Here is a 12,722-nt window from a genome sequence, read left to right on the forward strand (position 1 = left end):
CTTAAATTGTTCAGAATTCGAATCGTTGTTGAACTTTTCAATTTTATCAATTTTCTAAACGAAATATTGAGTATAGAAATCGAAGAACTTTTGAATTTTACAAGCTGCGTAAATGATAGAACTTAAAATTAAATTAAAAATAGTTTTTTAAATTGTAAGACGTACAAATCAAATTGTCGATTAAATATGATTTTCAGCACATTGTCGCCTACATAAGTGGTGGCGCGAACGGTATCGGAAAGGCTATCGCTGAGAAAATTCTTTGTCAAGGTGGCAAAGTGGTGTTAGCTGATATATCTTGCAATGGAGTTAAAGTTGCGGAGAAAATGGGCGAGAAAGCTTTATTTTCGTGTACCGACGTAAGTTGAGTCCTTCACAAAATTTCGCTCCATTTCGTTCGTACGAATAAACCTGTCCGTTCTATCGAATAAAGTATTAGGTTGGCCAATAAGTATCGTTGGATTTCTGCTGTAGATGTCGCTCTTTTATTTTTTTTTCACCAATGAAAAGCACCGTTTTTAATTTATAAAATATCCACAAAGTGTTATCGAAGAGTTCCAATAATTATGTGAATACCCCTTAATGATACAAAAAATATATTACTAAAAAAAGTTTCATGTCGATTATTCCTTATTAATATAACCTTGAATATTAGAGCAAAAGAATGAGTAAAATATTGTTGGCAGTAAAGGAATTATTCGACAGGTTAGAAACGAGAAAGACGTTCAGGAAAGCATAAAATGCGCGAAAGATAAATTCGGTGGGGTGAACGTGCTAATTAACGCCGCGGCTGTTCTTGGAGCCGAATCGTTGTACGATTTCAAGAACAAAAAGCCCCATTCGGTCGACCTGTACAGGTGCTTATTCGATACCAACGTCTGGGGTGTATTTAACGTCACACGTTTAATGGTCGGCATGATGGCGGAAAACAAACCAGATGCGCATCGACACAGAGGCGTTATTATCAATCTTTCAAACGCGATGGCGACCGACTCGCCACCAGGATATGTCGCCTACGGTGCTACAGGCGCAGCGGTCGCTGGAATGACGATACCTTTCGCTAGAGGACTTGCACAAAGAGGAATACGTGTCGTTGGTATATGCCCCGGTTTCATTGACAGCCCCATGACAGGTAAATCGATGTAACGAAGGTTCAGGTTCTCGAAGCGTGTCGCTAAATACGAGGGTCGTTCAATAATTAAGAAGACAAACGACTGCTGCTGGAACATTGTTTAATAAATGTATTAATTTTTGTTCAGTAGAATCCCCTGCTACGCTTATGCATTTGTACCGTCGTATAGTGGGGCCTTTTGTTGGGTTTAGAAAAAGAAACTTCATGTTCTAAATACGAACTAAAGTCTATTAAATGTAATAGCAAAATTAAATGTATAATTGCACAAAAAATGCATAACATTTTAATTTGAACGCATGTTTAGCGCGATCTCTTCTGGCCCAAGAATTTGAAAATTGAAAATCGCGATTGCAATTCACTTTGCGATTGAAATTAAATATCTGTGTTTTGTTTTTTTATTTCATGCAGTTGGAATGTATATTTAAGTTCCTTTCTCTCTTTTCTGATATAATTTCAGTAGGATTGCTCTTTCTCACGTATTTTTATTTAATTTCTGTTTGTGAAGACCAAATATTAGAATCAGTACCAGCTCACAATTAAAATAAGTTTCATCACAGGGCACAATCATTTCTAAAAATTCGTCTCCGATCAAATTTTTAAATTCTCACCTTAGGAAGTTTAATTTACTGTGAATAGTGAAATGAGCAGTACCGATATTTATGTCACATTTTTCAATGATTTTCTAGAAAGTTTGTTTAGTTATTGAACAACCCTCGTACATAAATCTTAATCCTTTGCACTTAGACTAATTATACGACTGCATAGAGTACTTATAATTAGTCTACAGGCTTAGGTTAAAATCAACTAGGATTGAACATGATTGAAAAATAATGCAGAAACTTTTCGTTATGCAAAATATATCTACTGTCATTGTCACTTAAAATCGTACACCTGGCGGTCTAAACAATTTTTAGTAGATTAGTAATTTTTAGTAGAAAGGAATACCAATATTAACAAGCTTCGACAGAAACTAGATTCGAAATTTACAATAAACACATTTTGAGATTACAATGAACGCTTTCGGGTAATATGTTTGGCAGAACATGATGAAGCTTGATTATAATTTTATGGAACAATAGGTTCGTTCCAAAACCCACATTAACGAAAATCAACAGATGTGCTTCAAATAATAATTTTCATACAAACATTGGAAAGGTTTCTTTTCGTTTTATACGTACTTTAATGACAGGAGAGTATCGAAAGATAAATTTAGTTTTCAAAGGTAAAGTCAACTCAAAATTCACTTGCATTTGAATAATAGTAAATGGTACTGTGTATTAACAAAAGAGTAATCGTTAAGAGTTCTGCAGCGTTTCTAGATATTTGCAAAATTTTTTTCTTAAAAATATATTGTTTTTGTAAAGTACTTCTATGAGCATTTGGAAGTTTCCAAAGACAGCTCAGTTAAAATAATAATTTCTCTGTATAAGACAATTGAGTGTGATTATAATATCACAACATTGAAAAGATAAAATTGATAATTTTAGGCATAATGTATACAACGAAAATAAACATTTCAACTTTCTATGTAAAAGATCGTGCCTTCCCAGATATACAGGGCGGATCGTAACGGGTGGTAAACCAACAAATATTATTCATTCTTTTCAACTTTTCGTATTAGTTTACGATGACGATGACGTTTCGAATGCAATTGAAATCTTTGTTTGCATTCAGCTGCGATGAAACCGGAAGAGAAAAAATGTTGTATCGAAATGAAACTGACACCAAGACGTTTCGGAAGCTGCGAAGAAGTCGCCCATTTGATTCAAGCTTGCATCGAGAATCCATTAATCAACGGTGAGAATATCCGTATCGATATGGGCTTTAGATACAACCAAATACCCGACGGTCAGCAGGAAAATTCGAAATGTTAATTCATCGGTTTTCATGCAAATGAAATGTATCTAGTTGCCTCTACACGTGATAGCAACAATGATGTCGTTGAACGATCGTATATTTTATATCATCACAACGACGAGAATTTATGTAATTGCACGAACAAGATGGAACATATACAAAACATCGAAAATAAGCGACAATATTCAACACGATTTAGTGTGTCCATGCATAATTTCGCATGTTCGTTGTTGTGTTTCAAAGCAATTTAATTTTGACTTGTATAAATAATAAATAACTAATACTCCCTTTTAATTCGATCACTTTAAAAATCCTACTTATTTTTGATGATACGAATAAACTTCGGAGGAATAACATTGTTTATTTGGAAGTGGAAAATATTGCGCTAAGCAAATATTTACGAGATTTTCAAATCATCGACAAATTATTAATGGACATCATTTTGAATAGCTTTTGAAATAAAGTACATGTTGCACCGCAGTACATAAATTTTATGTTTCTGTTCTTCCATATAAACGTGATGTATTTAAAATATTTAAAGATTAATATGTCGTATATATTTGAATTTTTTTATGCATTGATTGAAATATTTTATCCAATTTAAACAAATACAGACATAATTTAATACAACTTTAAGAAAAGTATTTTGCTTATTGTGATACTTTCCTTTTTCAAACAAAAAATGTTTTCCTGTGCCACTTTTTCTTAACATCAAAAACAAGTGAGGAATAAATCTTTTTAGTAGAACCCTATATTTTGTTTCGATACCCTTGTAGAATATAAAAAAACAAATTTCACTATATTAATAACATTAAAGTTTTACGTAAATATTTCCAGATTAATTAATTGGAATAGTATGGTTATTAAGGTTGCTGAATTTGTTCCTTTATACTCCATAAGGATATTGAGAAAAAACGTACGGTTCCATTTTAAAGAGAAAGAATTGGCCTCAAGAAAATATCCGTTTCACCGTCGCGTCTCGAATGGTTTTTTCCTACGTTAATAAATAAAAATGGTATTTATATGTTTGCGTACCGTAATGCTTTTAGCAGAAAATTTGTAAAGTTTCAGACTTGAAAAGAAAATATAGAAAGAAAGAGAATCAATTGTTTTCGTAAAAGAATGTAGAATGAATTGAAATCAATTTTTGTCTTATTTCGAAACTAGACAGACCCGTTAATATCGATCCGTCAAAACATTCAGATAAAGGTATTGCGATAAAAATGTCGGCTGTGGTAACCGTCGAGAGACGCGATCAGCCAGCGGATTCTCGAGCACGTCTTGAAGACGGCGTCATCAACGACGACGTGCAACCGCACCGCCACCTACTTTCTCCCGGATGAAATTTATGTATGGAAATATCCGCGCGAGCATTACGCGTGTAGAATATCACGACCAGCAGCTGGAGGCCCTCCCGTGACGACACTTCGTAGGAAAATGTATTTTAACGCTCACGATGGAGGCAGCAATGTGGAAATACGCGCTCGAGCGACCCTTTCCTTTCCCGCGCCATTCGTTTTCTCCCGGTCGCCTCATCCCGCGAGCCTCTCGCCGAACACGCAGCAACGGAGTCTCCATCGACAACCCTACAGGCATCGACGCCGCGAGAACTACATAGTCGAGAGCTTCTTTCATATTTCTACGTGTAGATTTGCGGTACAGAAGCGTATTCCCGCGTCTTGGATCATCCTCATGTTTTATGCACATACGATGACAATTTTATGAGGCGAGCGCAGATTGTTAGGCACGCTCGAGGATGAGTCGATCAACGAACACGTCGATTCATTATCAACGATCGTTTGTCACCTACAAAAATGCAGGGTACAGCATGCAGCTTCTTTTTTACTAATACTATGAACCCTCTGCAAGGTTATTATCATATATATAAGTTAACATTATATTATGTGCTGGGTATTTCAACCCTACAGAAATATAAGGTAAATCACAACACCTTTTTCTTATTGATGCTATGAAACCTCTACAAGGTTGTTAGTATATGTATATGTTAACATTACACTATTGTAGCTACATTTATATAGAGTGTTCGGCCACCCCCGGAAAAAAATTGTAATGGGATATTTTTTAGAGGCCAAAATAAGACGAAAATCAAGAATACCAATTTGTTGATTGAGGCTTCGTTAAATATTTATTAACGTTTAAAGTTTCGCCTGTAGAACGGCAATCTGCGAACAGCTGCGTGCAAGCGATAGGCTGAGGCAGGTCAGTCCTAGCGGTTCTCACTCACAAAGCTGTAAGGCTGTGGATACCTCAGTAAACAGAATTTGTCATGCTGAGTGAGAACCACTATCGCATGCCCGCAGCTGATCGCAGATTGCCGTTCTACAGGCTGAACTTTAAACGTTAATAACTTTTTAACGAAACCTCAATGAAGAAATTAATATTCTTAATTTTCATCTTATTTTGATCTCTAGAATCTCCCATTAAAATTTTTCTTAGGGATGGCCGAACACCCTGTATAAAGTATGTAACAATTATTTTAATGAAAGGTCTTAAAATGTTCTCTTATTTTAAACTGACAGTTTAACTTCTAATAACTTACAAACAAGCGAACTGTCCAAACATTGAACTACTGTTGTTTAAATAAATCAGTATTTTTGTTAAAATTTGAATCATAAATACGTATTAGATCTTTAGAAATATGTTAAATACTTTTGTTACCATCCATCGCTCTTTCATTGGGCACGTGTATACAATCAGGATTGAAGTCGGGCTGAATTAATAAAACAATAATGTTGTAATTCAATCTCAATGTTATTATATTTCCTTTCGGTCACTGATACATTTAGTCGTTACAATTTTGCGCTAAATAGATGTTACACATTTTATCCGAATCTTGTAGTAGTAAAAATCTTTATTGCCTGTTTGATACCATACTCATCACGCTCTGTATGACTTCACTGACTATGATTAGCCCATCTTCGAGGATAGCTTTTCCCACGGAGAGCAGTGGGAATTTCTGCGCCACGTTGAAGGATACATGCATAATGTCGTAGATCAAATTAGACAGTGTCTCTATAGGGTACAAACTGCGTATTGCGACTTCTGTGGCTAACTGAATAGCGGCTTTTAAGTCCGATTGGCCGTCCCATAGTGCGTTTGCCGTCATGTTTCTGGCTAACTCAACTCCATGTCGTAGGTTTGGAAGAATTGGCAATCGTGGCAATTTAATCAAAGGTACAGGTATTTCTATCTTAGAAAAATCAACATTAGACAATAATGATGATAACCTGTCCCTAACATCGAAGTTGAGAAGTTTGGAAGAATCGCCATCCAAAAGAAGCTTCGCCGCGTTCTTTGCAATGTTAATCTTCGTATCGACAATGTTCTCAATGACACCTTGCATGCCCATGGCGACTCCTTCCATACCCGCAATGGCTCCTCCGACTCCTGCCATGGCTCCTCCAATGCCCGAGGCAATTGCTCCGTCAATGGACCTCCTTGACCTACGACTTGAAGTAGCAGGACAGACACAAGGTGAACCAACAGTGGTACTAGAACCCTGAGTAGTTGAAGACGATGCAGCGGTTGAAGAAGGTGCAGCAGTAGTACTGGAACTGTCTTCGCTAGTTGCTTCACTGGCAGCAGAAGATTCGCTAGAGGAAGCAGCAGTGGTCGAAGAAGATTCAACTGTAGTACCTTCGCTAGTTTCTTCACTAGCAGTAGAAGATTCGCTAGAGGATGCAGCAGTGGTTGAAGAAGCTTCGGTAGAGGAAGCAGCAGTGGTTGAAGAAGCTTCGCTTGATGAAGCAGCAGTGGTTGAAGAAGCTTCGGTAGAGGTAGCAGCAGTGGTCGAAGAAGGTGGAACTGTAGTACTTGAACTGCCTTCGCTAGATGCTTCACTGGCAGTAGAGGAAGCAGCAGTGGTCGAAGAAGGAGGAGCTGTAGTACTTGAACTGCCTTCGCTAGATGCTTCACTGGCAGTAGAGGAAGCAGCAGTGGTCGAAGAAGGTAGAGCTGTAGTACTTGAACTGCCTTCGCTAGATGCTTCACTGGCAATAGAGGAAGCAGCAGTGGTCTGAGTGGTAGGAGGGAGGGTTGGAATTGATGGAATCTTTGGAGTAGTAATGCTAGGGAGGGTTGGACGTTGTGTAATCTTTGGAGTAGTAGTGTTAGGGCGGGTTGGACGTCGTGGAGTAGTAACGTTAGGGCGGGTTGGACGTCGTGGAGTAGTAGTGTTAGGACGGGTTGGACGTCGTGGAGTAGTAACGTGAGGGCGGGTTGGACGTCGTGGAGTAGTAACGTGAGGGCGGGTTGGACGTCGTGGAGTAGTAACGTTAGGGCGGGTTGGACGTCGTGTAGTAGTAGGACGGTTTGAACGTTGCGGAATGTCTGGAGAAAGAGTAACATTTATACGATTTATAATACTTGGAATATTTGGAATACGTGGTAGGTTTGGAATATTGATAGCATTAGAATTGGATCGGTTGTTTATAATACTTGGAATATTTGGAATACGTGGTAGGTTTGGAATATTGATAGCATTAGAATTGGATCGGTTGTTTATAATACTTGGAATATTTGGAATACGTGGTAGGTTTGGAATATTGATAGCATTAGAATTGGATCGGTTGTTTATAATACTTGGAATATTTGGAATACGTGGTAGGTTTGGAATATTGATAGCTTTAGAATTGGATCGGTTGTTTATAATACTTGGAATATTTGGAATACGTGGTAAGTTTGGAATATTTGGAATACTTGGTAGGTTTGGAATACTTGGACGATTCTCTTGTTTCGAATTATTTGCACGATTCTTTTCCTCTAGCTGATGTTGCAATTCTTGTCTCCCTTTTTTGATTCTATCCGCCAGGTTAGAGCCACCGCCGACATTTATCTCGCCTTCTACTTTTATTGACGAGTTGCGTGAAAAACCACCGCCTGCTTTTCCTAACGCGCCATTTTTTCCATTTGAACTGCCTCCTGCTTTAATAGCCGGAGCTTGGGTAGTGGTAGTGGACGGTGCACTAGTTGGCCGATTTCTTTCTATCAGTGATTTGCCGGAGTCTAGTAACTATATGGAAAAGAACAGAAGATACGTAATAATACTTTAGTGTTATATTTATATAGTAAGTTATAGTTCCGCATGTCTAACCAGAAAAGAGGGAAATATGAATTATATTTAGCGAAACGAGTAAGTTTATGATGTACTTTATTTCTGTTTTCGTGCAAGTAAAATGTTTCAAATCTATTTAATATAGATGTGAGATACCAAAACGAATCAAGTTCCTTCTTAGCTTGTATTTTTAATAAAAAATACGTAATGAATTCCCAGTATATTATGCTGGCAATGGTAGACTTCTATACTGATTAATAATTTCAAGTAACGGTTCTCAACAACTTAAATACTTTTGTATCTTCTTCGCAATTTTTAATATCTAAATGCAACAACAAAAGAGAGTTTTTACGAAAGTCTAGTTGGAAAATCTGTATGTTTGGCAAATGTATCTCTCTTGAGACTCATTAGTTTCGTTTAAAAACTAAAAACCAAATAAGAAAAGATAAGTTCTGGAAAAGAGTTGGCCAAATTTTATTCACAAATAACGAATAAAAATGTTATATTCTTCCGTAAACTAGTTATTGGATGGTTGATTTAAAGAAACCCGTTGATGGATTCTAATTTATAAATTTTTGAACGAAACGTAAATGAAAGTCAGTTCACGAACGAATTTAAAATTTTTATTCGTTATTCCTAAATGAAATTTGCCCGTCTTTGCTCAAGATCAACCTTTCTGTCTTTGTACAATTCAGGTATATCGAAAAAGGAAAATGAATAAAGCTTATATGGTTAACATAGACTTACTGGTTGCCCAAAACGTGGAAATAGAAGGGCTTGTGTGGCAGTAGCCACAAGAACTAGAATGCACAACACTGGCGTATGCATGGTTGGATAGGCACTGTTCGATCTACGCGGGTGCGCTAGATATTTATACTAATTTAATGAACAGCGGTCCATTTAATAACAAATAATAGTAAAAATAATGAACGCGCATCTGTGTTCCCAGTTGCGTCGTAGAATGACATTTCATAACAAATGATTTCGTCAAATGTTATATTCACTTCCGTAATCTATTGTTATGTTAAGAATGCGCAACTATCGTTGCACATGTAAACCGTTGTACATTTTCTAGAAGCCTTTAGTCTTCCTCTAGGTACGTAATAACCAGTTGCGCATATGACGTGCATAAACATATTTTTTTCCACCATGATAAGATATTAAAGTGATTGCTTCTTGATTTAAATAAGATAACTTGTGATGGATCGTTTTTCTTCTTCTTTCGATATTTTGGAAATCGAAATATTTTCAAGTAAATAATAATTCAATAATCTGTAAATTTCTATAGAAAGTATATGTTTAGGATCTAAATCCTTACTTTATGGATAATTTAACCCTAAAATGGCGGACTGTTTTAACGATCAAACGGTGATCTTCTCAATTTTAGTACAAGGTTTCTGATTTTGTAATTGTAAATTTTTTATTTTCCACTTAAATTAATTCACGACTTTTGAAGAAATAGTTTGCGTGGATCAATACACTTCTTCTTCATTTAACAATGTTTGTTTTTTTACCAAAGTGTATCGTATTCCGAAGACATTCAAGTTTCATGTTACATTAGGATGTTTATTTTCCATGACTAAAATAATTTTCAACTTCACAAGATCTTATTTCTAAATTTATAAAATTCCATGAATGTACATACGTTGTGAAATAGATACATATATATATAACAAAATATTCAAGCCATTGAAAAATGTTTGATGCAACGTTTCTACTCTTAGACTCGTTGCTTCTGCACGCAATATGGTTTCCATAAGCAAGTCTATTCTTCGATCCACCGCATTGTAGTGATTTCTTAAACGAAAACACAGGAAGAAATAAAATTGAATAAACATAATGGTTAACTTCTAATCGATGATCTGTCGAGTATCATGAATACGGTATGATTTCCAATTGAAATTCTTCTAGAAGTTGGACAGGAATTTTCGACCGACGAGATCGACATAGCAGTGGAATCTTCGACGAAACTAGAGGAATTTTCGCGAGGAAATGAACACGTGGCATCCCGCTTCGAAAAGTTTTCCTTCTAGAGACCTACCGATTCGTAAACGAAGACGGTATTTTACAGGTCACACAACGTTCAGTTCTCGGCATACGACCTAAACAAAGTTGGGAGCTGCAATGCGTGTCGTCTGAGAAGAATTCCGTGAATGTTCACTGCGTTTGATTCCTGCAAAGATTCATTTCACTCCGTGGAAGGTTCTTGCCACGATTCCATTGCGGTATCCCACATGTTTCGCAGAATTTCGAGCGGAATGAAATGCTGCTGCGCCCAACTATTGGCCAAACTCTCAACTATTCCTCAGATCTTCGGCTCGCTAAAAGAGAGCTCGCCTAAGAGATGGAAGGAACGACGCAAGGACAAAGAAAGAAGGGCCTCCTTCTACCGAGACTTCGTCCTTGGAATTCAGCCAATTCGCGTAAGAGCTCCTCTGCTTTACCACGAGCGAACTATTTTATCCGAGCGTTCGATGGAAACGAACAGGATCATGCCGGATCCGTGTCCTTTTGCGTCAGTATCGACGATATCGAGACACTTTATCTGATCTTTCAACGACGCATAATTATTCAGATTTACAGTGGCCACCATTTTACTTACGCACAGGTCGAATTTTAATTTGGGAACTCTCTACATTATCTTAGGGAGCTTGCAAAAATATTTAAACTACATTATTTTGTAGAACTCGAACCTTTTGAATTCAATAACATTTATGTTTACTTCCTTTTTAGTTTGATCTTTCAACGATACATAATTGTGCAAGAGTCAATTCTTTACTTATTCAGTTTCTACATTGGCTGCCATTTTATTTGCATACAGGTTGTATTTTAATTTCTGTGTACATATTGTCTGGGGAAGCTTGCAAAAATATTTAATGTTATCGTAGAATTTGAACTGTCTGTTATGAAGTTTCAATGTGGATTTTCCATTTCAAGAATCCAACAACATTCATATTTACTTTATATTATACACTTATGAACACTGTTAATGTCTGTAAACATCAGACAGAAACAATGAGTAATAAAATGATGTGGCAAGAATCTTTCAGTCCATTTTACACGATCTGAACAAATTTTTGAAAAGCTTCAAATCAAATTATTTATTTATTTTTCTATTCTTCACTATAAGTTTCTTAGCATTATTTTGGTACATACATATATCATAGTTGTAGGTTAGATTAGAAACTGAAAATTTTCTTGTATGATAAAAATGAATTTACCAACCAATATTGTAACAATACTTTTACTCAAATATTGTTTAAATGTTAGCTTTATAGTGTTTGCATATAACAATTGTAGGTCAGGTTAAAAAAATAAAGTTTTATTATTAGAAGGAAAAGAGTTTACCAAACGGGTATATTACGACGATATTTATACAACATCAAGTATTTTTAAAATGAATCTTCCTAGTTGTGTGATTTATTTTTCGAGAAGCGTTTTAACGCGATACTTCGAGCTACAAATGGCGCGAAATTCCATTCGTTTACAACACATTTACATCGGCTGGTACTCTCACGATTACATATTCGTATTCACAGACTTTGTTTGTATCGATACATCATTTGTGACAAAAAATACCATTTAAAAGAGGGTGAGAAGCAGTAAGAGCTGCGAGAGATGGATGAATCTTTGCTTTTGTAGACACGGTTGCATCCTCCGCATAAGTATAGCAGTGAAAAGCGATTTTAACAGCTGCGTTATTTATTACGTATACTGTCAACTGTTATTACAATGGTTCCTTAAATTAATTTATACTCTATTCTCACGATGTGTTTTTGGGCGTTCCAAATGTTTGCATAATAATCTTTTCACGCAAAAAGTATTTAATTTTTCCGTTAGTATATTATAAAAAAAAAAAAAATAGAAAATTCAAAATTTCATACTTGGAATTTAAAACTACGAAACACTAATTAAAACAGTGTTGAGGTACTCTTTTACAATTTCGGTGCATACATAAATTCAGAAATTAAATATTCCAGTTTGTATCATTAGGTTCAAGGCTTAGAAACAATAATGTATAGAACAATATTCATAAAACAGATATATATCATTATAGAACTGGAAAAATAAAAGTTATAAAACCGATATAATATCGGTTTTAACACATTTATTAACGGAGAATAGTTAGTACAAAAAAAGTAATATGTAAGGAAAAACAAAAAAAATTATACAGAGAAAATATTATCGCTTATAAAATTTTGTAAAATAGTTGTATAATATATAACCAAGTAATATGCTTCAAAATTTCGATTTTTCATAAGAATTATTCAGTTGTTGTTGCAAATACTAAGAAAGTCTCTTATATTTATTACTCCGAATAAAACGTTCGTTTTTACTTAAAATGTAATATACAGTTATCGAAATCTAAGCGAAACGAGACTTCCACGTGTTACCTTTAAAAATTACATCTCTCGCGATGGATCTGTCAGGAACACCCTTGCACGCACCCTTGCAGGACCAAATAATATATACAGAACAAGCACCATGGGACACATAATCAGGAAAGCGAGGGAGGAGATAGAGGGAGGAAGAAGGAGAACACACAAAACGTATCCGAATCGTTGGGAGGCCTTAGGGATGATGCACGTGTTCGTTTACTTCACACCCTTTTCATCCGCCATCTCGCTCGGTGTTCCGCGACAATCGATGCCCGTCCTT

The 12,722-nt window shown here is 35.9% G+C and overlaps 2 protein-coding genes across 2 annotated transcripts; one reads left to right on the forward strand and one right to left on the reverse strand.

Moving 5' to 3' along the window:
- The first annotated feature begins 906 nt into the window (after positions 1-906).
- Positions 907-3,006, forward strand: LOC143347258 (3-hydroxyacyl-CoA dehydrogenase type-2). The gene is made up of 2 exons (XM_076776301.1): positions 907-1,132; positions 2,807-3,006. The coding sequence occupies exons 1-2, from the start codon at positions 907-909 to the stop codon at positions 3,004-3,006; spliced, it is 426 nt and encodes a 141-aa protein (XP_076632416.1).
- A 2,736-nt stretch (positions 3,007-5,742) lies between these two features.
- LOC143347198 (uncharacterized) lies at positions 5,743-8,936 on the reverse strand. The gene is made up of 4 exons (XM_076776192.1): positions 8,811-8,936; positions 7,139-8,021; positions 6,789-7,096; positions 5,743-6,722 (listed from the first exon to the last, which is right to left on the reverse strand). Exons 1-4 carry the CDS (start codon positions 8,889-8,891, stop codon positions 5,862-5,864), a joined length of 2,133 nt encoding a protein of 710 aa, XP_076632307.1. The 5' UTR covers positions 8,892-8,936; the 3' UTR covers positions 5,743-5,861.
- Between the last annotated feature and the right edge of the window lie 3,786 nt (positions 8,937-12,722).

Source organism: Colletes latitarsis, chromosome 10 (assembly GCF_051014445.1).
Source record: "Colletes latitarsis isolate SP2378_abdomen chromosome 10, iyColLati1, whole genome shotgun sequence".
In the NCBI taxonomy this organism is placed as follows: Eukaryota; Metazoa; Arthropoda; class Insecta; order Hymenoptera; family Colletidae; genus Colletes; species Colletes latitarsis.